This window comes from Oncorhynchus mykiss, chromosome 18 (genome assembly GCF_013265735.2).
Source record: "Oncorhynchus mykiss isolate Arlee chromosome 18, USDA_OmykA_1.1, whole genome shotgun sequence".
Taxonomy (NCBI): domain Eukaryota; kingdom Metazoa; phylum Chordata; class Actinopteri; order Salmoniformes; family Salmonidae; genus Oncorhynchus; species Oncorhynchus mykiss.
In genome coordinates this window covers 13,904,419-13,931,373 of record NC_048582.1, presented here as the reverse complement: position 1 = coordinate 13,931,373, position 26,955 = coordinate 13,904,419, and the positions used below count along the sequence as shown (strand labels likewise).

Here is a 26,955-nt window from a genome sequence, read left to right as displayed (position 1 = left end):
TGGACACTAACAGTTGTGAATCTGATGCAGCCGAAGAGCTACTGCCTCCTTACCCGGGAAAGCACCGAACAACAGACCGGGACGTTGGACTATCGAAGAGGCGCAAATATGATGAGAAGTACAATGATTTGGGTTTAACGTATGTTGGGAGTAGTGCCTTTCCTCAGCCACAGTGTGTTATATGTGCAAAGGTACTATCTCACAACTCGATGAAACATTAACTCTTGCGCCAACATTTAGAAACAAAACATGCCAATTTGAAAAATAAGCCGCAGGAGTTTTCTGAGCGAGAATTAAGACAACTTTCAAGTAGTAAGACATGTATAAAAGCAACAGATACCATTAATAAGAAGGGGCTAGAAAAGTCTTATATGGTGAGCTACCGAGTGACTAGGACAGGCAAGCCCCATACTATTGTGGACGACTTAATTCTTCCTGCTGCCGCGGGTATGGCTGGGACAATGCTGGGGGAAAAGCCAAAAAAACTATATTGACAATGTCCTCATCAAACAACACTGTTTCATGACACATCAGTGACATGGCAGGAGATGTTTTGAAACAAGCCAGCATACAAGCCAGTGAATTCTATGCGTTAGAGCTGGATGAGTCAACATACGTGGCGGGCCTGGCACAGCTCCTGGTATATGTCCGTTACGTGTATGGGGGGGCAACTAAGGAAGACACCCTCTTCTACAAACCAGTAGAGGATATTTTTAAAGTACTGGACAGCTTTGTGACATCAATTGGACTTTGGTGGTCAAGATGTGTTGGTATCTGTAATGATGGTTCAAAGCCATGACAGGAAGACATAGTGGCGTGGTAATGCAAGCAGTTGCTCCTGACACCACTTGGGTACACTGCAGCATCCACCGAGAGGCTCTTGCTGCCAAAGGAATGCCTGACAGCTTGAAAGACGTTTTGGACCCAGTGAAAATGGTTAACTTTGTTAAAGCAAAGCCCCTGAACTCTCGTGTATTTTCTGCACTATGCAATGATATGGGCAGTGACCATGTAATGCTTTTACAACATACAGAAGTGAGCTGGTTATCAAGGAGCAAAGTATCGACACATTTTTTAAAATTGAGAGACGAGCTTAAAGTTTTCTTTACTGACCATAATTTTCACTTGTCTGACCGCTTGCATGATGATGAGTTTCCCACACGACTGGCCTATCTGGGGGATGTTATTTCTCGCCTCAATATGATCTGAATCTAGGATTACAGGGACTCTCCAAAACTATATTCAATGTGCGAGACAAAATTGAGGCTATGATTAAGAAGTTGGAGCTCTTCTCTGTCTGCATTAACAAGGACAACACACAGGTCTTTCCATCATTGTATGATTTCTTGTGTGCAAATGAACTCAAGCTTACGGACAATGTCAAATGTGATATAGCGAAGCACCTGAGTGTGTTGGGTGAGCAATTACGCAAGTACTTTCCTGAAACGGACGACACAAACAACTGGATTCCTTATCCCTTTCATGCCCTGCCTCCAGTCCACTTACCGATATCTGAAAAAGAGAGCCTCGTCGAAATTTCACCAAGCGGTTATGTGAAAATTTAATTTAATCAGAAGCCACTGCCAGATTTCTGGAGTGGCTGCGCTCAGAGTATCCTGCCTTGGAAAATTGCGCTGTTAAGACATTGCCCTTTGCGTACCTATGTGAGAGTGGATTCTCGGCCCTCACTAACATGAAAACGAAATACAGGGACATACTCTGTGTGGAAAATGATTCCCACGAGCTGGGTTGTGACAAAAACTCACACTCATTCTTATGTTTAATAAATGCATTGTATAGCGTGTGTGTGGCAGGCTTACAATTATGGCAAAAAAACTACATTTGAGAGTGCGCTGACCCTGGTGCTAGATGGGGTACGCAGCTGGAGGTTGAATGTTTGAAGGGTAAGGGACTATAAATGTTTGGGAACCACTGGTCTAGACAAACAACCAGGGCTTAGATGAGGTAAGACAACACCTCAGAGACCCACCTTTACTCTACACTTGTTCCCCAAGCACTTCACTTGTTGCTCTAGTTCTGCTCCAGCCGGTCTCTGAGCGAAGACAGATGACGAAGGCAGACGTAGAAGAAAACTTTCAGCTCTACTTTCTTTACAGTTTACTCACTCAAACCCAAATCTGGATGTCCTCTAGTCTACAAAGCTATGGCCAAACTTTAGTCATTACCATGGCGACCTGACATCTTGTTGAACATGCAGTATGATTAATGCGCTTTTCCTCCTAGGCCATTGTGTTCTTTCTCTCACGTATAAATCTTTCACCTTGTTCTCACAGAGTAATTAACGTGAACCCTGGACGGAGGGATATTTATCATGGCACTTCAACACTTCCTGACACACTCCTCCGAACCGTGACTGAGCCCAGTGCTGCAGGCCCAGGCCGTGGCCGCCAAGCCAAACACACCGACCAACCCAGAGAGGTTCTGATAATGCGGTCATCATAATTAGGGCACCTCCCTCTGGACCGGGCTGATGGCCAAATCTCTCTCTCTCTCTGAAGTGATTTGGTGGACGTGTGAATGAATCTGGCTGAGGCAGCAAGGGTGGCTAGAGGGAGAGATGGATGGAGGGAGAGATGGAGGGAGGAGGTCATACTATACCTGTATGGTACAGCCTAGTCCGTTTTACACAGATTTAAAATGATAGATGTCTCTACAGGAAGGCATAGCCTCAGTCAGAAGGTGAACTCCCTGTTAGGGCTTGACAGTTCTCTGTCAGGGTGGATACACTTAAGCCAGATCTCTCTGACTGACATTGCCATATTACTATTGACACAGAGAATCTGACAGAGTACGTGTTTGCAGAGAGAGGAGAGAGAGAGAGAGAGAGAGAGAGAGAGAGAGAGAGAGAGAGAGAGAGAGAGAGAGAGAGAGAGAGAGAGAGAGAGAGAGAGAGAGAGAGAGAGAGAGAGAGAGAGAGAGAGAGAGAGAGAGAGAGAGATGTTGCTTATAACAAGGGCAAAGGCAGTTTAATTTTGGGCCAAGTCATCGAGTTTGACTTCAACACACCCGATCTGAACACTATGGTCGAGTTTCTAAGTACCAAAATGAGTCTGGGTCATGTTTGAGTTACGACACAATTAATGTCTATAATAGGGGAACTCTGTACTCTGTCAGATGGTCTGTTAATGTGTATAAAGTGTAATGTAGTGTTTGTTTTGGACATCTCCTTGGCATGCCCATTCATTTGCTGTAATATTATCCATAGAGTATATTACAGTTCAATTATCACAGTTGCAGAACCCTGGATGAAAGCTAAACGTGTGTAAAACGGGGAACCTTCAAGAAAGTGTTTCTCTGTATGTAACTACAGTCTGCTATTCATAATGTCCTTCTAAATTCCAGGTAAATACGAGCCAACTGTAAAGAACACGTATTACTCTAATATCTAGCCTACACAAACATCAGTAGGAGTCTGTCTATAGCAGCTATTCAGGGTTGGGTTATTGTTCTTTGGAAGCCAATGAGTAAAGTTTATTCTGGCATTATGCATCACTCTGTCGTCTTACGACAACATGTCTCAACACAACCTGGGTTATAATACAGCCACGTCATTTATAAGGGGATTACCAATCAAAGGCAACCTGATACTGATGTATTGAATTATTTATCAAGCGTTTGGTTTTAAGTCCCTCCTTTCTATGTGAAAACAGTAAATACAAACCATCCATAGTTTTGGCATGTAGGTGTTCATTTCAAGATCATTCATTCAACACCTTGAGGAGCCTTTCTGAGGAGCGTGCTCAGCTCTTGAGAGTGTGTGTGTGTGTGTGTGTGTGCGGGTGTGTGTGCGTGCATCCGTGTGTGTGGATGTGTATATGTGCATACATGCGTGTTTGCCTGCCTTTGCACATGTATGTTTGTTAAGTGTTGAGAAACAGCAACAAACAGACCTTTCTCGTTCCTGCTCCAGCAGGTTGGTGAACTCGTCACTCTTCCTCATGAAGTCTCCATGGTTCCTCTTCTCGTCGTCCAGCTTGTACAGGGCGCGCTTGTGGGACTGCTCAGTCAGCAGCAGCTGCTCCAGCATGCGACGGTGGGTCTCCCTCTGCTTCTCCACCAGCTTGTCCAGCTAGGAGAGACCAGAGCGTTTACTGACCACTCCAAATACACTTCCTGTCACCTCTATGTGAGGTGATATCGGATGTATTAATGTATTTTCAAATGTGATTGTCCAGTCATGAGACAAAAACCCAAAGTTGATCTTTGAACCTACAAAGTACAGTGCCTTGCGAAAGTATTCGGCCCCCTTGAACTTTGCGACCTTTTGCCACATTTCAGGCTTCAAACATAAAGATATAAAACTGTATTTTTTTGTGAAGAATCAACAACAAGTGGGACACAATCATGAAGTGGAACGACATTTATTAGATTTTTCAAACTTTTTTAACAAATCAAAAACTGAAAAATTGGGCGTGCAAAATTATTCAGCCCCTTTACTTTCAGTGCAGCAAACTCTCTCCAGAAGTTCAGTGAGGATCTCTGAATGATCCAATGTTGACCTAAATGACTAATGATGATAAATACAATCCACCTGTGTGTAATCAAGTCTCTGTATAAATGCACCTGCACTGTGATAGTCTCAGAGGTCCGTTAAAAGCGCAGAAAGCATCATGAAGAACAAGGAACACACCAGGCAGGTCCGAGATACTGTTGTGAAGAAGTTTAAAGCAGGATTTGGATACAAAAAGATTTCCCAAGCTTTAAACATCCCAAGGAGCACTGTGCAAGCGATAATATTGAAATGGAAGGAGTCTCAGACCACTGCAAATCTACCAAGACCTGGCCGTCCCTCTAAACTTTCAGCTCATACAAGGAGAAGACTGATCAGAGATGCAGCCAAGAGGCCCATGATCACTCTGGATGAACTGCAGAGATCTACAGCTGAGGTGGGAGACTCTGTCCATAGGACAACAATCAGTCGTATATTGCACAAATCTGGCCTTTATGGAAGAGTGGCAAGAAGAAAGCCATTTCTTAAAGATATCCATAAAAAGTGTTGTTTAAAGTTTGCCACAAGCCACCTGGGAGACACACCAAACATGTGGAAGAAGGTGCTCTGGTCAGATGAAACCAAAATTGAACTTTTTGGCAACAATGCAAAACGTTATGTTTGGCGTAAGAGGCAACACAGCTCATCACACTGAACACACCATCCCCACTGTCAAACATGGTGGTGGCATCATCATGGTTTGGGCCTGCTTTTCTTCAGCAGGGACAGGGAAGATGGTTAAAATTGATGGGAAGATGGATGGAGCCAAATACAGGACCATTCTGGAAGAAAACCTGATGGAGTCTGCAAAAGACCTGAGACTGGGACGGAGATTTGTCTTCCAACAAGACAATGATCCAAAACATAAAGCAAAATCTACAATGGAATGGTTCAAAAATAAACATATCCAGGTGTTAGAATGGCCAAGTCAAAGTCCAGACCTGAATCCAATCGAGAATCTGTGGAAAGAACTGAAAACTGCTGTTCACAAATGCTCTCCATCCAACCTCACTGAGCTCGAGCTGTTTTGCAAGGAGGAATGGGAAAAATTTCAGTCTCTCGATGTGAAAAACTGATAGAGACATACCCCAAGCGACTTACAGCTGTAATCGCAGCAAAAGGTGGCGCTACAAAGTATTAACTTAAGGGGGCTGAATAATTTTGCACGCCCAATTTTTCAGTTTTTGATTTGTTAAAAAAGTTTGAAATATCCAAAAAATGTCGTTCCACTTCATGATTGTGTCTCACTTGTTGTTGATTCTTCACAAAAAAATACAGTTTTATATCTTTATGTTTGAAGCCTGAAGTGTGGCAAAAGGTCGCAAAGTTCAAGGGGGCCGAATATTTTCGCAAGGCACTGTAGCTACTTCATATACATTTTAGCAGACTCTTATCCACAGCGACTTACAGGAGCAATTAGGGTTAAGTGCCTTGCTCAAGGGCACATCAACAGATTTTTCACCTAGTCGGCTTGGGGATTTGAACCAGCGACCTTTCTGTTACTGGCCCAATGCTCTTAACCGCTAGGCTACCTGCCGCCCATTTACTGTAGCTGAAGTCTCAACACTTCCAAGTCGTCTTATCAGGGTGCTACACTTCACTGACCCCAGACATTACTGAGCTGCTGTATTGAATGTTGAGACTGTGCTACCTCAGCCATGGGCCTCTCGTAGATGTCCTCCTGGAAGGTCTCAGCCTTGCTCTGGACGGTGTCTCTCTGCAGGGCCTGGAGGACCTTCTGTGGGGTAACGAACCCATACTGGGCCTCCAAGAGGGACAAGTCAATCTTCTCAGCCTTCAACACCGTGATCACCTCGTCTCTGGCCTGTGGTAGGGGGGAGAGAGAGAGGGAGAGAGAAGAGGACACAGTTCTATGAGCATGACAGCTACACTACCCATGGTTTAGTATTACCAAAAACTAGACTACCCATGGTTTAGTATTACAAAGAAACCTGTCCTATATCTAGACTGCCCATGGTTTAGTATTACAAAGAAGCCTGTCCTATGGCTAGACTACCCATGGTTTAGTATTACAAAGAAGCCTGTCCTATTTCTAGACTGCCCATGCTTTAGTATGACTGTACCAAGAAGCCTGTCCTATATCTAGACTGCCCATGGTTTAGTATTACCAAGAAGCCTGTCCTATAGCTAGACTATCCATGGTTTAGTATTACCAAGAAGCCTGTCCTATAGCTAGACTACCAATGGTTTAGTATTATCAAGAAGCCTGTCCTATAGCTAGACTACCCATGGTTTAGTATTACCAAGAAGCCTGTCCTATAGCTAGACTACCCATGCTTTAGTATTACCAAGAAGACTGTCCTATAGCTAGACTACCCATGGTTTATTATTACCAATAAGTCTGTCCTATAGCTAGACTACCCATGGTTTAGTATGACTGTACCAAGAAGACTGTCCTATAGCTAGACTACCCATGGTTTAGTATTACCAATAAGCCTGTCCTATAGCTAGACTACCCATGGTTTAGTATTACCAATAAGCCTGTCCTATAGCTAGACTACCCATGGTTTAGTATTACCAATAAGCCTGTCCTATAGCTAGACTACCCATGGTTTCGTATTACCAATACGCCTGTCCTATAGCTAGACTACCCATGGTTTAGTATTACCAATAAGCATGTCCTATAGCTAGACTACCCATGGTTTAGTATTACCAAGAAGACTGTCCTATAGCTAGACTACCCATGGTTTATTATTACCAATAAGTCTGTCCTATAGCTAGACTACCCATGGTTTAGTATTACCAATACGCCTGTCCTATAGCTAGACTACCCATGGTTTAGTAATACCAATACGCCTGTCCTATAGCTAGACTACCCATGGTTTAGTATTACCAAGAAGACTGTCCTATAGCTAGACTACCCATGGTTTATTATTACAAAGAAGCCAAGTGACCTGACTCTCCTCACCAGATAACCCAGAACCAGCCAAACCCTTGCCCAGTCTCCTAGTCTCTCCTCATCAAACAACCCAGAACCATCCAAACCCTGGCCAGTCCCACAGTCTCTCCTCACCTGCAGTTCTCCTTCTAGCATGGAGAGAAGGAACAGAAGGTCATCTCGGGAGAGGTCCCTGGTCTTCCCGCCTGCTGCCTTCTCCCTCCGACTGTTACTGCTGGCACTGCCACTCCCACTGCTGCCGCTGCCCTCCTTTTCCTTCCTCTGGACAGTACCTGTGTTTGTGCCTGTGTCATCGGGGGGCTCCCTGTGCCTGGCCCGTCCTGCACCCCTGCCCTGGGGCTCCTCACGTTCTGTGGCCCGCCGCTGCGATCGTGCCTGGTGCTGAGCCAGCTTGGCCTTTGCTGTGTCCTCTAGGCTGTTGCTACGGGAACGCATGTTTTTTTTTACCTGCAGGGGGAGCAGGAAGGAACATAGTGGAAGGAGATTGATAGGTGGGTTGGGGTGGGGTTGGGTGTAGCCGTGGGGTAAAGGGTTGGTGAGTTGAAGGGAGTGATCTGTTCTATTCAGCCCCAAAGCTCAGTCGTCCAGGCTCTGTTACATTGTATAAGACTGTGGTTTGGTTAAATCACTGACTCATGACAATGATGAAGCCATGAATGGTCTGACAGTCTTAAGCTCCATTCACGGTGTCATTTATCGTTTTCTGCGTTATATAGTACCGGGAAAGGTAGACGTGCACCTTGATGAAAAAGTGATTGTGAATACAAATCCTTAATAGGCATAGGCCAATCTCTGTTCTGTGTGTTTGATCTGAGGATGAAAAGAAAAACGCCTTGAATCATTCATTACATCACCAGTTGTATTAGTGGCCTGGCTGACAGTTTATGAGTAAGAGGGATAGCTGTTTGACTGCATATGTACACATGCAAGGCACGGAATGATTCGGGGATGATGTCATCGCCGCAAGCAGCAGTCTGCTTGAACAGATCTAAACTCAGAGATCTGGGCTCCAGACGAGAGCAGAGAGCAGCCATATCCGTTAAGTGAGGGTTTGCTTACACCATCACAATGCACTCGTCCCAGGAGGATAGCGTGTAATTCCGTAAACCTTCATCAGGGTTCTGTTGATGAGTAAACTGTGCCACAGTAGACACTAAAGCAATCAGGCCCTGTTTGGCCCTAATGGATTGCAGCTATTACTCACAGTTAGTCTTGCAACATTTGAGCTGTTCAAGCAGACAAAGGGCACAGCTGGGATCCAGGTCAACAAGGAGTTGGTTACGCAACACCTCTAAAGAGTTCAACCCGGGTCACTGTCTTTGGCTGTCCCCATAGGAGAACCCTTTGAAGAACCCTTTTTGGTTCCATGAAGAACCTTTTCCACAGAGAGTTCTACATGGAACCAAAAAGGGTTCTCCTATGGGGACAGCCAAAGAACCCTTTTTTCTAAGTGTGTAGTGAGTGTGTAATAATATCTAACAATCTCTTTGATTGACTGTCATGAGAGCTCAGATATGCCCCAGTGTTCTCTGCTGTGCTGTGGTGTGAGACTGAAATAGAGCTGGCTGGAGTGGAGCGTCTGGCATGTCTCCATATCAACTCTGGCTGTTGTTCGCTCACTTCCCTGACAAAGCTGTGTGTTTTGAGAGTAAACATTGCCGAGGGCCAACGCTACTGGTCAGTGTTGGGTTTGACAGTCACACAGGCTGTCCTGTTCCATGACTGTAATGGTTGGACGTAGGAGTGCTGGGAAACCTATACTGTGAGAGAACTATACTTCTGTTTAGAACCTCTCACTGGGAGAATCTAGGGTTCCAATCCTAGGCTGGATCACTCCCTTTGGCACATCTATACTGGCTGTGTACACTACTTTCAGAGGAATGTTGGTAACACTTTATTTTTAGAGCCTACCTTCCTTTGGAAGCTCTCACCCATTTCACTCCCTCCAGATCATGTAATAGTCCAACAATAAAGTAAACAAAAATGAACAAGAATGTGCAAAGAGAGACCTTTGCTGGAAAGTACCAGTTATTCAAGCAAGCCAAATGAAAGCACGGTTTGAGATGATGATGTTTTTGGAATTATCTCTGAACTTCTCAGAAGAGCACAAAACAAAAACACCAGTTATGGAACTGCTGATGTCGTCTATGTATGAACTATGAACATGGTTTTACTGTTGTGATGTAGTCTATGTATGAACTGTGAACATGGTTTTATTGTTGTGATGTAGTCTATGTATGAACTGTGAACATGGTTTTACTGTTGTGATGTAGTCTATGTATGAACTGTGAACATGGTTTTACTGTTGTGATGTAGTCTATGTATGAACTGTGAACATGGTTTTACTGTTGTGATGTAGTCTATGTATGAACTGTGAACATGGTTTTACTGTTGTGATGTAGTCTATGTATGAACTGTGAACATGGTTTTACTGTTGTGATGTAGTCTATGTATGAACTGTGAACATGGTTTTACTGTTGTGATGTAGTCTATGTATGAACTATGAACATGGTTTTACTGTTGTGATGTAGTCTATGTATGAACTGTGAACATGGTTTTTACTGTTGCTGCGTACGCTAGGTACGAAACCACAAACATAGTTTGTCGATGAGCATGCTTTGTTTTGCTGCCTGTCAGCTTGGCCAAGGTGAGAAGAGGAATCTGCCAGAACACAATTAGTTAGTCACCATGAGGTAAGAGCCCTTGCATGGCCTCTTCTACTGCTAATGATGATGAGGTGCACCACAATGGTATTATTTTACCAGAACATTCCCTCCTCTATAGTGTTCTGAACAGCAAACAACAATCTTCACGTCAAGTATAATACTGGGGAGAGTTCATAACGATACATTCTGTAACATTGAAATGACCACTGAACAGATTCCAATCCCCAGAATGTACCTTTAAAGTCAACTCACCTACAATTGTATAAAGAAGGGGATTGTTATGAAATACTGATACACTACAGTAAACCCAATGGGCAAAAGTGGTTGAATCAATGTTATTTCCACGTCGTTTCAACCAAAAACGTCTATGCAATGACGTTGAATCAACGTGGAAAACTGATTGGATTTGCAAAAAGTCATCAACGTCAGGGAATTTCGTTGTTTTTTGTTTACCCACCTTTCAACCTAAATCCAATGATATGGTGAAACGTTTTGTTTAAACTCAACCCAATGTAAATCAAATCTCGATGTTGAACTGACGTCTGTGGCCAGTGGGAGCACTGAAGAAAGCACAATGCCATGACAGTCTTCTCCCCTCCATGTAGTAAACTGACCAGACTAGTTTGACATTCATACTCTGTGACACTATGAATGAAAGAGTTTGTAACGTGTGTGAATCTGCCCAGAGAGATTACATTTAATCATGATTTGTTCTCCTACTAATCTGGCCAGCTGAACATCACACAGGGTGAGTCCCAAATGGCCCCGTACTAGCAATGTAGTGCACTACCTTTGACCAGAGCCTAATAGGCCCCGGTCAAAAGTAGTGCAACGCATAGGGAATAGGTTACAATTTGGGAAGCAAACACAGTCATTGTGTCAAACCAGCTCAGGCCCTTTCACATGTCATTGTCTCAGTTTTCTACAGGTCCACAATAGGAGCAGGATCACAGCCAAAAGGTGATGTAATGATAAACAGCACTTCATACTGTTTGCAGAGGATTAGCTATTGCTTTGGCAGAGAGGACATTACCATATGCACGCAACATGGATTCATGCTTGTGCATGTCTATAGGCCTATTCCTTTTAAGTAATATCAGTACACACACACACACACACACGATACTACCTAGTACAGGTAGGTACTGTAGATACTGCCTCTATAGCCAGTACACAAAGCTTGCCTGAAAGACCTGTAGCATATCTGTAACATATCTGTAACACAGTCATCATTCCTCAACACAGACAACACAGACAAGTATCCTGACATGCTGATGTGATTATTACTAGAGTAATGACCTAGGAAAGAGTCCTGTGAGTTTGGGGGGGATGTGAGGTTGGGTTTATAAGGCCGCACTGTGCCCTCGGCTTGATGAGGTCACAGACCTGGCAGAACTAGACTCAGGCTCTCTCTTACTGAATGGAAACAAAGTTTGTCAAAGGCGCCTGACCTTTACATTGATGACTTGCCTGCCTCTCACTCTCTCTCTGACGTGCTTAATCATCCAAAGTATTCTCTCTCTCTCTCTCTCTCTCTCTCTCTCTCTCTCTCTCTCGACAGGAGCTGCTGCTTGTAATTCAGACTGTAGTCTGCTCTTACATACAGTTGAAGTCAGATGTTTACATACACTTTACACAGGTTGGAGTCTCGTTTTTCAACCACTCCACAAATTTCTTGTGAAACTATAGCTTTGGCAAGTCGGTTAGGACATCTACTTTGTGCATGACACAAGTCATTTTCCCAACAATAGTTTACAGACAGATTATTTCACTTATAATTCACTGTATCATAATTCCAGTGGGTCAGAAGTTTACATACACTAAGTTGACTGTGCCTTTAAAGAGCTTGGAAAATTCCAGGAAATTATGTCATGGCTTTAGGAGCTTCTGATAGGTTAATTGACATAATTTGAGTCAATTGGAGGTATACCCATGGATGTGTTTCAAGGCCTACCTTCAAACTCAGTGCCTCTTTGCTTGACATCATAGGAAAATCAAAAGAAATCAGCCAAGACCTCAGAAAATTGTAGACCTCCACAAGTCTGGTTCATCCTTGGGAGCAATTTCCAAATGCCTGAAGGTATCACGTTCATCTGTACAAACAATAGTACGTAAGTATAAACACCATGGGACCACGTAGCTGTCATACCGCTCAGGAAGGAGACAAGTAACTTCAGTTAGTGCTAAACACGGCTGCTAGAATCCTGACTAGAACCAAAAAATGTCATCATATTACTCCAGTGCTAGCCTCCCTACACTGGCTTCCTGTCAAGGCAAGGGCTGATTTTTTTTTAGGTTTTACTGCTAACCTACAAAGCATTACATATACATTGTCCCTAGAATTTCTAAGCAAACAGCTGGAGGCAAGGCTTTCTCCTATAGAGCTCAATTTTTATGGAATGGTCTGCCTACCCATGTGAGAGACGCAAACTCGGTCTCAACCTTTAAGTCTTTACTGAAGACTCATCTCTTCAGTGGGTCATATGATTGAGTGTAGTCTGGCCCAGGAGTGTGAAGGTGAACGGAAAGGCTCTGGAGCAACGAACCGTCCTTGCTGTCTCTGCCTGGCCGGTTCCCCTCTCTCCACTGGGATTCTCTGCCGCGGAGATCTTTGTGGGCTATACACGGCCTTGTCTCAGGATGGTAAGTTGGTGGTTGAAGATATCCCTCTAGTGGTGTGGGGGCTGTGCTTTGGCAAAGTGGGTGGGGTTATAGCCTTCCTGTTTGGCCCTGTCCGGAGATGTCATCGGATGGGGCCACAGTGTCTCCTGACCCCTCCTGTCTCAGCCTCCAGTATTTATGCTGCAGTAGTTTATGTGTCGGGGGGCTGGGGTCAGTTTGTTATATCTGGTGTACTTCTCCTGTCCTATCCAGTGTCCTGTGTGAATTTAAGTATGCTCTCTCTAATTCTCTCTTTCTTTCTCTCTCTCTCGGAGGACCTGAGCCCTAGGACCATGCCTCAGGACTACCTGACATGATGACTCCTTGCTGTCCCCAGTCCACCTGGCCGTGCTGCTGCTCCAGTTTCAACTGTTCTGCCTGTGATTATTATTATTTTACCATGCTGGTCATTTATGAACATTTGAACATCTTGGCCATGTTCTGTTATAATCTCCACCCGGCACAGCCAGAAGAGGACTGGCCACCCCACATAGCCTGGTTCCTCTCTAGGTTTCTTCCTTGGTTTTGGCCTTTCTAGGGAGTTTTTCCTAGCCACCGTGCTTCTGTTTGGGGTTTTAGGCTGGGTTTCTGTACAGCACTTTGAGATATCAGCTGATGTACGAAGGGCTACATAAATACATTTGATTTGAAGTTCTGTCTCCTAAAGATGAACGTACTTTGGTGCAAAACGTGCAAATCAATCCCAGAACAACAGCAAAGGACCTTGTGAAGATGCTGGAGGAAACAGGTACAACAGTATTTATATCCACAGTAAAACAAGTCCTATATTGACATAACCTGAAAGGACGCTCAGCAAGGAAGAAGCCACTGCTCCAAAACCGCCATAAAAAAGCCAGACTACGGTTTGCAACTGCACATGGGGACAAAGATTGTACTTTTTGGAGAAATGTCCTCTGGTCTGATGAAACAAAAATATAACTATTTGGCCATAATGACCATCATTATGTTTGGAGGTAAAAGGGGGAGGCTTGCAAGGCAAAGAACACCATCCCAACCGTGAAGCACGGGATGGCAGCATCATGTTGTGGGGGTACTTTGCTCCAGGAGGGACTGGTGCACTTCACAAAACACATGGCATCATGAGGTAGGAAAATGATGTAGATATATTGAAGCAACATCTCAAGACATCAGTCAGGAAGTTAAAGCTTGGTGGGTCTTCCAAATGGACAATGACCGCAAGCATACTTCCAAAGTTGTGGCAAAATGGCTTAAGGACAACAAAGTCAAGGTATTGGAGTGGCCATCACAAATCCCTGACCTCAAGCTTATTGAAAATATGTGGGCAGAACTGAAAAAGCGGTGTGCTAGCAAGGAGGCCTACAAACCTGACTCTACACCAGCACTGTCAGGAGAAATGGGCCCAAATTCACCCAACTTATGGTGGGAAGCTTGTGGAAGGCTACCCGAAATGTTTGACCCAAGTGAAACAATTTAAAGGCAATGCTACCAAATACTAATTGAGTATATGTAAACTTCTGACCCACTGGGAATGTGATGAAAGAAATAAAATCTTAAATAAATCATTCTCTCTACTATTATTCTGACATTTCATATTCTTAAAATTGAGTTTAAATGTATTTGGTTAAGGTGTATGTAAACTTCCGACTTCAACTGTACATATCACTTGGTGACGATTAAATCTTGCCGATTATACGCGACACTCATAATGGCAGACAAAACCCATCCTCCCATGAAACTTCTCTGCTCTCCGGACCCTGACTGTGGGACCTGTCCCACATGGACCCTTGTTTGAGTAACACAGACAAATATTGTATTTCAAGCCCACTCTACACATTCCATAGACTGCAATGTATTTACCATTAACTTATTTCTTACCAGAAGTCAGTCCATGGTCTTTAAAATGAGTATTTTCTGTCCCGGTATACAGATAGGGTTATGGTGATGACTTCACTTTACGTTCGTGGGGAGGAGGGTTGGCGGGACAGGGGAATGAAGGAGTGGGGAGGCTGTTAAACAGAGAGGTCGAAAGGTGAGGATGCAGGTGTGGTTTTAACACACTCCTCTTTTTCCCTTGCACACACATACAAACACACACGCACATATAATATGCACACACACGTATGCAATGCACATACCCAGGTGCACACAGACAATTAGACAATTTCCTCTTAGATCACTGAGATTCTCCTGATCTGTATTTATCTCTTTCATAATAATTATTTGTGTTTTTTGGATCAGACATGATGTATTTTAGCACAATTTCCACAAAACTCTCATTACCGCAACAGTTTTCAAAGTCCAAAAAATATATAAACAAAGGGCTGTTGGAAAATAAGAACCTCATCCTGAAGGCATATAAGCATAACACATTTTCTTAACTAAGGACTACTCCTCTAGATGACGCATCGTGGGGGAATAAAACTTTATTGAAAACTGACTTGAGATTTTACAGGAATTTGAAAAAGTGTTACGGTAATGAGACATGTTCACAAAACGCTGTGTTTGTACGTAATAAATATTATAGTTTTATGTACACTTCAGCTAGTATACAGTACCTTTATGATTTATAAACAAACTACAGCAACATATTTTGTGTTTTATTGATATAAATTACATTGTAGCTATAGGCTAGACTCTAATCCCTCTGTTTAGTATCCGGTGCTATAGGTTACCCTCTAATCCCTCTGTTTAGATACCTAGCTAGAGGTTACACTCCAATCCATCTGTTGAGATATCTGGAGGTGTAGGTTACCCTCTAATCCACCTGTTTAGGTATCTAGCTATAGGTTGCCCTCCAATCCCTCTGTTTAGATATCTAGCTATAGGTTACCCTCTAATCTCTCTGTTTAGATATCTGATCATATAGGTTACCCTCTAATCCCTCTGTTTAGATATCTAGCTATAGGTAAACCTCTAATCCCTCTGTTTAGATATCTAGCTATAGGTAAACCTCTAATCCCTCTGTTTAGATATCCATTGCTATAGGTGTCACGACTTCCGCCGAAGTCGGTCCCTCTCCTTGTTCGGGCGGTGTTCGGCGGTCAACGTCACCGACCTTCGAGCCATCACTGATCCATTTTTCATTTTCCATGGGTTTTGTCTCGTCTTCCTTCACACCTGGTTCCAATCCCATCAATTACATGTGTATTTAACCCTCTGTTTCCCCTCATGTCCTTGTCGGAGATTGTTTGATTGTATTATGTGTTGGTGCGCTTTTTTTGTACCCACTTTTTATTATTTTGTCATTTTGATTTTGGAGTTTTGTGAAGCACTGATTAAACAACTCCGTTTATACCAAGTTAGATTATCCTGCGCCTGACTTCCCTGCCACCAACACGCACCCAATTACAATAGGTTACCCTCTAATCCCTCTATTTAGATATCCATTGCTATAGGTTACCCTCTAATCCCTCTGTTTAGATATTTGATCAAATAGGCTACCCTCTAATCCATCTGTTTAGATATCTAACTATAGGTTACCCTCTAATCCATCTGTTTAGATATCCATTGCTATAGGTTACCCTCTAATCCATCTGTTTAGATATCCATTACAATAGGTTACCCTCTAATCCATCTGTTTAGATAGCTGATCATATAGGTTACCCTCTAATCCATCTGTTTAGATATCTAACTATAGGTTACCCTCTAATCCATCTGTTTAGATATCTGGTGCTATAGGTTACCCTCTAATCCCTCTGTTTAGAGATCTGATCATATAGGCTACCCTCTAATCCATCTGTTTAGATATCCATTGCTATAGGCTACCCTCTAATCCCCCTGTTTAGATATCTGATCATATAGGTTACCCTCTAATCCATCTGTTTAGATATCTAACTATAGGTTACCCTCTAATCCCTCTGTTTAGATATCTGATCATATAGGCTACCCTCTAATCCATCTGTTTAGATATCCATTGCTATAGGCTACCCTCTAATCCCCCTGTTTAGATATCTGATCATAGAGGCTACCTTCTAATCCCTCTGTTTAGATAACACACCACAGTCAACTGATCCTGAAATCTCTAAAACACAGTTGTCAAACTCATTCCACAGAGGACTGAGTGTGTGTGTTTTCGCTCCTCCCTTGTACATGATTGATGAATTAAGGTCACTAATTAATAAGGAACTCCCCACACCTTGTTGTCTAGGTCTTAATTGAAAGGGAAAACCAAAAAACAGCAGACACTAGGCCCTCCATGGAATGAATTTGACACCCCTGATATAGGGGTGTCAGCTGATGGACACCATGATACATCCAACACACAGAGTTACCTTTATCAGCCATTTCAGCACTTGCATTTGTACGCATTCCCATTGCACATTCCAGTGTTCCATTTCCATAGTGTAGCCTATAGCATTTTTCTCAGGAGACATGATCAGGAACTAGAGAGGTCAAAGAATAGGACAGACAGTATGGTACGCTACAACACAATGTACTGTAAGTCTAGGAAAGAGAGCACTAGAAAGTCACTGCGATGTAAAACCAGATCAGATTACTCTTCTCCCTCTCTTTCAGACTCAGAGCATTGTGTAAGAAGCCTGAATGCAGGCAGGGGTGGATAAATGATCATTCACGTCAGTTGTTCAACTATGTAATCGTAGATGACCTTTTTGTGCAATGATTTACGAGAGCTCTCTCTTCTTTGTTACTGGATGTTATCCCTCCAGTCTAAATGCCGGAGGTAACAGATTCCCATCCCCAGTTTGTTAAGACTATTAGTATTCTCTGCTTCACATAGTATTGTTGTTTATCACAATGGGACAATGGGAGATTCATCCCTGCCTATCCTCTCTGACTTGACCTATGCACTGACACAGACAAACACAGACACCGGTGATACAGTACAGTTAGCAGCCAAGGCATAACCTAGTGATACAGGACAGTTAGCAGCCAAGGCATAACCTAGTGATACAGTACAGTTAGCAGCCGATGTGTAACCTAGTGATACAGTACAGTTAGCAGCCGATGTGTAACCTAGTGATACAGGACAGTTAACAGCCGATGTGTATCTTAGTGATACAGGAAAGTTAGCAGCCGATGTGTAACTTAGTGATACAGGACAGTTAGCAGCCGATGTGTAACTTAGTGATACAGGACAGTTAACAGCCGATGTGTAACTTAGTGATACAGGACAGTTAACAGCCGATGTGTAACTTAGTGATACAGGACAGTTAGCAGCCGATGTGTAACTTAGTGATACAGGACAGTTAGCAGCCGATGTGTAACTTAGTTATACAGGACAGTTAACAGCCGATGTGTAACTTAGTTATACAGGACAGTTAGCAGCCGATGTGTAACTTAGTTAAACATGACAGTTAACAGCCGATGTGTAACTTAGTGATACAGGACAGTTAGCAGCCGATGTGTAACTTAGTGATACAGGACAGTTAACAGCCGATGTGTAACTTAGTGATACAGGACAGTTAACAGCCGATGTGTAACTTAGTGATACAGGACAGTTAGCAGCCGATGTGTAACTTAGTGATACAGGACAGTTAGCAGCCGATGTGTAACTTAGTGATACAGGACAGTTAACAGCCGATGTGTAACTTAGTGATACAGGACAGTTATCAGCCGATGTGTAACTTAGTGATACAGGACAGTTAGCAGCCGATGTGTAACTTAGTGATACAGGACAGTTAACAGCCGATGTGTAACTTAGTGATACAGGACAGTTAGCAGCCGATGTGTAACTTAGTGATACAGGACAGTTAACAGCCGATGTGTAACTTAGTGATACAGGACAGTTAGCAGCCGATGTGTAACTTAGTTAAACATGACAGTTAGCAGCCGATGTGTAACTTAGTGATACAGGACAGTTAGCAGCCGATGTGTAACTTAGTGATACAGGACAGTTAGCAGCCGATGTGTAACTTAGTGATACAGGACAGTTAGCAGCCGATGTGTAGCTTAGTGATACAGGACAGTTAACAGCCGATGTGTAACTTAGTGATACAGGACAGTTAGCAGCCGATGTGTAACTTAGTGATACAGGACAGTTAACAGCCGATGTGTAACTTAGTGATACAGGACAGTTAACAGCCGATGTGTAACTTAGTGATACAGGACAGTTAGCAGCCGATGTGTAACTTAGTGATACAGGACAGTTAACAGCCGATGTGTATCTTAGTGATACAGGACAGTTAGCAGCCGATGTGTAACTTAGTGATACAGGACAGTTAGCAGCCGATGTGTAACTTAGTTAAACATGACAGTTAACAGCCGATGTGTAACTTAGTGATACAGGACAGTTAACAGCCGATGTGTAACTTAGTGATACAGGACAGTTAACAGCCGATGTGTATCTTAGTGATACAGGACAGTTAGCAGCCGATGTGTAACTTAGTGATACAGGACAGTTAGCAGCCGATGTGTAACTTAGTTAAACATGACAGTTAACAGCCGATGTGTAACTTAGTGATACAGGACAGTTAACAGCCGATGTGTAACTTAGTGATACAGGACAGTTAGCAGCCGATGTGTAACTTAGTGATACAGGACAGTTAGCAGCCGATGTGTAACTTAGTTAAACATGACAGTTAGCAGCCGATGTGTAACTTAGTGATACAGGACAGTTAGCAGCTGATGTGTAACTTAGTGATACAGGACAGTTAGCAGCCGATGTGTAACTTAGTGATACAGGAAAGTTAGCAGCCGATGTGTAACTTAGTGATACAGGAAAGTTAGCAGCCGATGAGTAACTTAGTGATACAGGAAAGTTAGCAGCCGATGTGTAACTTAGTGATACAGGAAAGTTAGCAGCCGATGTGTAACTTAGTGATACAGGACAGTTAACAGCCGATGTGTAACTTAGTGATACAGGACAGTTAGCAGCCGATGTGTAACTTAGTGATACAGGAAAGTTAGCAGCCGATGTGTAACTTAGTGATACAGGACAGTTAGCAGCCGATGTGTAACTTAGTTATACAGGACAGTTAACAGCCGATGTGTAACTTAGTTATACAGGACAGTTAGCAGCCGATGTGTAACTTAGTTAAACATGACAGTTAACAGCCGATGTGTATCTTAGTGATACAGGACAGTTAGCAGCCGATGTGTAACTTAGTGATACAGGAAAGTTAGCAGCCGATGTGTAACTTAGTGATACAGGACAGTTAACAGCCGATGTGTAACTTAGTGATACAGGACAGTTAACAGCCGATGTGTAACTTAGTGATACAGGACAGTTAACAGCCGATGTGTAATTTAGTAAAACAGGACAGTTAGCAGCCAATGTGTAATTTAGTGATACAGGACAGTTAGCAGCCGCGGCGTAACCTTGATGCCACCTTACTGTCCTTCTGTATTTGACCATCATCAATCATCCATAATGCTTTATACTCTACTCTATGACTCAGCTTTATCACTCTCCTAAAGTATTTCACACCAGCTCCTTGGCCCGGGACACTGTGCATACCACAGTCATGCACAGAGTACTACCTCCTAACTGTTTATAGCTGTGCCTATGGAGTTTCTTAATCATCTGGATTTTCCCATCCTGAATTCCAACATGCCTACTATCTACACTTGTTATTATGTTAAAGTTAGTGTTAATATCAGTTAGTGTTTGTGCTTGTGTGGTTATTAGCGTGTTAGTAGCGAATAAGGGCTACTTTTCTCTCCAAATACTGTGAACTTGAAAGTGGGAAAGGCCTACAGGCTTTTCCATCCAGCGCCAGCCCCTAGAAAATGAATTGTTTACAAACAGCAGGGTGATCTCCTTGGTTACGGGCAGCGATCACAGTTCAGACTCTGAGGTGGATGGGGCACCAGGCAATAAAACCGTTCCCCGAGTTTCCTGCTACAACAGAGAACTCATTTGGGAATTCCACAACTCTGAGATAAAGCAATTGCTGGGGACACACGGCTGTAATTCCTCCATGCTGACCAGAGAGATGTTCAGGAGCGGGTCAGGCAAACAGGATGTTTTAGTACGGCCATAAAGTATGCTATTTTAAAACCCCTCTATATATGACGTTGTTGTAGACCTACATTTCCGTTGCTGTCGTGTGGGCCTATAGCAGGGAGTGTAAATACTAAGCCACAGTGCTTTGCAGTGCTCCAAGTGATGCAATAAAATCAACGTTAGTTATCTAGAGATAACCAAGTGTTGACTTTTAAATGTTGTAATTTGCAGGAGTGCCTCTTGAGATTGTCATGAGTGAACTTTAACTTTAAGTATATTGCGTCATTACATGATCATTTCTGTCAACACACCTAGAGTATAGCTCATTGAATTAAAACATAACCTTCAAGCCAGCATGGCTACAACTCATACCAAGAATGATCCCAACTTCATGAGCCCCAGAGTACAGAGTAGACACACAGTGACATATGACATGACACGTACTTTAGAGCAACACAGTCCCAAGGGTCCCCAGAAAGAGAGAGGACGAGGGGTGAAACCTGATGATGAATTACAAGACACGTGAAAATACAACACAACCCTGTGCTGGATGCAAACATCCAAACCTCCTCCTCCTCGTCGAACTCCCACGCAGCGGCCAAAACAAATAGAGGAATCTGTTTAGAGTCTCAGGCCTCGCTCAAGTAGCATGACACAAGCTGTTGACAGAGGGACGAAGGGCTACGTTCCCCTGGGAGAAGAGGAAAGACAGATCCTGTCTCTACACAGAGGTCCTGCCGGGTTTGGCTTGAGGGGCCTGTCTGGGAAGATGTCCATGCGTGCGTGTGTCAGTCTGTCTGCTTATGTTGAGGTGTAGTGGTTGCCATGGGGATTATATCACATGATCTCATGGTCTGGGCCAGATGCCAAACTCCAATCCCACTTTTTATGACCAACCAGGAATGCAGAAGGACCTAGGGTTGGTGTGTGTGTGTCTGTCTGTATGTTTGTTGGTATGTTTATTTATGTACTGCTCTGCTCTGTAATTTTCAGTTGAAAAAGTATAAACGTATTGCCTTGTACTGTACTTTTGAGCTTTGGTATTCATGAATCTGTCTCTTTCTATCTCTGTGAGTGTGCTCTTCCATACAGTATATTTGATACTGACTCTCGTGTTTCATTAGTTGGCAATGGGGGCAAACCACAATATCATCTTTAGCAACACACTGTACCTTTTAATTTATGCAGGTGATTAAGATGAGAGGTGTCAGTTAGTGACACCCACCACCCCCTGGTTTCACACCCTGCAGGCAGCTGACACCAGAGCCCAGGGATGAAGCTGCCAAACCCTCAGGAGTACTGACATAGACATATGTTCCTGGATTTTCCATGGATGTGTTTTTGTAGAGAGATGGGGAGACAGACACAGTATGTTTTCAGGTCATGGCCATTAATGTTGGGTCTCTTCTTACGGAATACGGTACAAAGAGCCTGGTCCCAGATCTGTATAGATCCTCTCTGTTATGTTCGTTCATGGTGATGCCAAACATGACAACAGTAGTCAGAGCAGAGGACTTGGCTGAAGCACACTGTATATATCTGGGACAGATCTTGGACCAGGCTATATTACAATATTTGGCTGAAGCACATACAGTATTATCTGGGACCAGCAGGCTATGAAAGCGTGGTGCATTCTCAGGGAAATATCCACTTCCACCGGCCCGGAGCACTGGCATATCAACACAGCGGGTGGCGGTCGCAGACAAGACTCACCGGGTTGGGTGTGAATATCTGGGATGTTCGATCACCACATGGGCCACCCATCCCAAGGTAGAAGACACATCATGATGAACTTTACTGGTGCAGACAGCCTGGTACTCTCCATTCCTTCCTCCATAGATAGTATGGTGCACTTACACTGCACTTGTTGCTGCCCTGTACATGAAACCTCACCTGGGACATGTTCTATGCTATCAAATCTAATTTTATTGGTCACATACACATTTTTAGAAAATGTTATTACAGGTGTAGAGAAATGCTTGTGTCCCTAGCTCCAGCAGTAGAGTAATATCTAACAATGAACAACAATACACACAGATCTAAAAGAATAGTGCATTCGGAAAGTATTCAGACTCCTCGACTTTTACCACATTTTGTTACGTTACAGCCTTATTTTAAAGATTTAAATATATTGTAACGGTTTTGACTTGAGGTTATTATTTATAGGGGTGCCAGATAGGTTGTGCCTACCAGAGAAAACATTGTTTTCTCCTTTTGGTATGGGAGGGAATGAGTCCCATCTGGTCTGTCAAGTCTACACCAATACAAAGGACTTATGTAAAAGTCAGGATGGAAATACACTTTTCATAAACCCTTAAAACATTGGAAAGAACTTTAAAAACAACTGTATTATTTTGCGTGGGTTGCATTACCAACATAAATGATTACACACACATATAACACAATGAGTTCTGGTTCCTCCAGAAATGACCTGTACCTCGGGCCTAAAAAGAGCCCAGCCCGTAAAGAAGTTCAGGGAACTCAAGTGACCTTTGTCACGCAATGTTTGTCCATTCATTCAAGTGGAGTAAACCCAGTATTAATCATGCAAGCAATATAACAATTATTTTACCACACAACTTTAAAGCGTATCAATTCTTACTAAATCCTCAACTACAACTAACTGCACAAATCATCACAGTATACATCACATCAAAACAAATGAAATACCATATACAAAAAAGGTTGTAGTCAGTCGGTCAGTCAGACAATCCAATCTGCCAACAGATCTCCAGCGGAGAAAGGCCACGAAGAACGGAGAGGTGTAGTCCACGGAAGCAAAGACTGGATCCGATCCTGGGTAAACTCTATTAGGCTACAAAACACACGTTTAAAGGCAACAAAACAAACGGAATAGAGAAGCTTCGGAACTGAGGGTTGAACACATCCTCATTCACGTCTCCATCACAACCCCACTTTTGCGCAGCTGATGCTGGCTATTTAATTGGGAATTAAAGGGAAATCGCCCTATTGGAAGGAGAAGCACTGAGACGGTTCAGAAAAATTCAGGGCCGTCACACCCCCTCCCCTGGAAAGAGCCGACCATTGCACTGGAAGGCACATCTTGGTCAGGGAAACCGAGAAAGGTCTCATCACTTTCCTCTACAAAAATATTAATTACTTTTTGGCGCTCATGCTCCTCAGCTGAGGGGTCACAGGCCTCAAGGTGTGAGACTTCTGGGTCTGGGAATCCGAGAAAAGTCTCCTCCCTTTCCTCTTCAAAGATATCCAGGACCTTGCGGCGCTCAATCACCTCCAATTCCTCAGCCGAGGGGTAACAGGCTTTAAGGCATGAGACATGGACAACGCGCATATCTTCACCTGTGTCCTCTTTCACCACTCGGTAGTTCAAAAGGCCCATCTGCTCCACAATCCTATATGGTCCTTGCCATTTAGGAGCGAGCTTGGCCGAGAAGAATTGTTCAGCTTTCGAGTAAGGATGAGAGCGAAGCTTGAGTCGAGCCTGGATCATGTTCTTTGAGACAAGAGCTCTCAAGTCGTGGAGATGGACTACCTGGAGTAAGCTGCTGGGGTTGTAGCACCATATCCAAGGGTCCTTGGAGGGGACCACTTAGGTTCAGCTCTGCAGGTATGACTCCAGTGGACTCTTGCACAGCAGAATTCAGGGCAAATAGAAACTCATGAAGGTGCTTGTCCCAGTGTTTGTGCTGGGTCCCTACATAGGAAGCAATCATTGTCTTCAAGGTTCAATTTACCCTCTCAGTGAGGTTGGTCTGTGGGTGATAGGCTGTGGTCAACTTCTGTCTCAGGTTCCAACTTTGGCATGTCTCCTCAAAGAGATCAGAGACAAATTGGGAACCTCGATCAGACAGGATGTAATCAGGCACTCCCCAGCGAGTCAGGATCTCTTTCGTAAGGATGTTAGAGACGGTCCTCGCTGTGGCCTGACGCAGGGAAAAGAGCTCCACCCACTTTGAATAGTAATCAACAAAAACAAGCATGTACACATTCTGATTGGAGTTTCTAGGAAATGGACCCATAAAATCCACTCCTAACATTTCCCAAGGTCGGGTAACCACCGTTTGCTGCAAGTTGCCAGCAGGCTTTCTACCTTCTGGTTTGTACATTTGACAAACCTGACAGTTTTGGATGTGTGACTTCACATCCATGCTCAGATGTGGCCAGTACAGTCATGCTTGCAACCGCATGTAGGTTTTGAACCTGCCCAAATGACCAGCTAATGGGTCTTCATGGAAATGTTGAAGCAGTTGAAGGCATAGAGTTTCAAGTATGTACATTTTTGTAGAGGGTTCTGTGAGGTAGTTGTTCAACATGGTAGACTTTGTCTTCAATGATGGTCAGCTTTGTGTTAGGATTGACCATCTTTTCTCCATCTTCCAGGACAGTCTGGTACAAAGCCTGTACTTCTGGATCATCCTGTTGGGCTTTCCATATGGCCTCATCAGAGATGGGAAAGTCAGTTTTGGGCGAGTCTCGACTGCTTGATAGGACAGTAGCACATGTAAGAGGAGGGCCACCGTTACCACAAGCAGGGGCTCTGGATAAGGCATCTGGAACAGTGTTGTATTTTCCTTTCCTGTATTCTACTGCACAGGTGAACTCTTGCAACCGTAGAGCCCATCTGATGAGTCTGGTACTTGGTTTGTTGGTCTTGAACACCCACACAAGGGAGGAATGGTCAGTGACCACAGTGAAGTGTCTTCCCTCCAGGTAATACCTCCACTTCTCCAAAGCCCAGACAACTGCAAGGCACTCTTGCTCGGTTGTGGAGTAGTTCCGTTCTGCTCCATTCAATGTCCGACTGGCGAACGCTAGCACTTCTTCAGTGCCAAGTCCAGTCTGTTGGACTAGGACAGCACCAAGTCCAACATCACTTGCATCAGTGTAAACAACAGAAGGGCAATCAAAGTTGGGATGACCTAAAATGAGAGGTGTGACAAGGTGTCGTTTCAGGGTTTGAAAGGAGGTCTGGCACTCTGCCGTCCATAGGAATTTTGCTCCTTTTCACTTCAACGGGTTGAGGGGTTCTGCTACCTGGGAGAAGTTCGACACAATCTGATGGTACCATCCAGCCATACCAAGGAACCGTTGAAGGGCCTTGAGTGTGGTTGGCACAGGGAAGTCTTGTACAGCCTTTGTCTTTTCAGAATCCACATGAATGACGTCATAAGACACAATATGGCCAAGGAACTTCAGAGAGGTTTGGCAGCAGTTGCTCTTCTTCATATTCAAGGTCAGCCCAGCTTCTCTTAGCTTGTCCAACACTGCTTGAAGATCTTGAAAGTGTTGTTCTCTGTTCTGGGAGTAGATAATTATATCGTCCAGGTAGACGAAACAGATCTTCCCTTTGAGCTCACCTAATGCAATCTCCATGAGTCTTTGGAAAGTGGCAGGTGCATTCTTTAATCCACAAGGCATCACCTTAAAGGAAAACAAGCCCTCAGCACAGACAAAAGCAGTCTTGTCCTTGCTTTCCTGGTCCATCTCAACCTGCCAATAGCCACTATTGAGGTCAAGGGTAGTGAACACAACAGCGCCAGACAATGACTCCAGGATCTCGTGGATGGTGGGAAGAGGATAGGCATCAGTTTGGGAAACATTGTTGGTCTTCCTATAGTCCACACAAAATCTAAGACCGCCAGTGTTTTTTGGGATGAGGACAACAGGAGCAGCCCAGGGAGAGAAGGAACGTTCTATTATATCTTGTGTTAACATATCATTAATGAGTCCCTTTTGGATGATTAGCTTCGCTGGGGACAAACGATATGGCTTTTGCTTGATCGGCATTTCCCGTGTAAGGAATATTTTGTGCTTCAGGAGCCCGGTGCGTCCTAGCTTTGAAGTACATACATCAGCATTATTCTGCAGCTGTTCCAGCCTTAACTCCTCTGGCTGTTCCAGCTGAGCTCTTCTCACAGCCTGTAAAGACTGCCACACAGAGAAGACTGCCACATTTGAACCCCAATCATGTAACGTTGTAGCTTCTGATTGGAAGAAATGCTCCTTGCTCGGATTGTATGGAAACCAGTAGCAATTGTGTGCGATATCAATCTGGACACCACTGAAGTACATGAAATCAAGTACAGGAAAAGCAAGGTTCTTGGTTTGTAGGATAACAGAAGGAATCATATAGGAGCGGTTACACAGGCGGAACTCTACCTCACTCCATCCAAGGGGTTGTTTAGCCTCACCATCAGCCAGATAGAGTGGACCTTCTGTCCACTGCTTCAAGTTGTATTGTGGACCTTTAACTTCCTTCCACAGTTTCTCATTGAGCAGTGTGTAGGATGACCCGGTATCCAAGATGGCTCTTCCTGTCCATGGGCCT

The 26,955-nt window shown here is 43.8% G+C and overlaps 1 protein-coding gene across 1 annotated transcript in view; it reads right to left on the bottom strand.

Annotated features, from left to right (window-relative positions):
• The window catches only part of LOC110495487 (filamin A-interacting protein 1-like), an 85,234-nt gene that overhangs the window by 37,816 nt on the left and 20,463 nt on the right, over nt 1-26,955 (bottom strand). Inside the window, exons 2-4 of the mRNA XM_021570760.2 lie at nt 7,545-7,877; nt 6,162-6,335; nt 3,912-4,090 (exon numbers count right to left, since the gene is read on the bottom strand). Coding sequence (XP_021426435.2) covers nt 3,912-4,090; nt 6,162-6,335; nt 7,545-7,865 — 674 coding nt within the window. The 5' untranslated portion in view covers nt 7,866-7,877. The remainder of the gene's footprint in view (nt 1-3,911; nt 4,091-6,161; nt 6,336-7,544; nt 7,878-26,955) is intronic.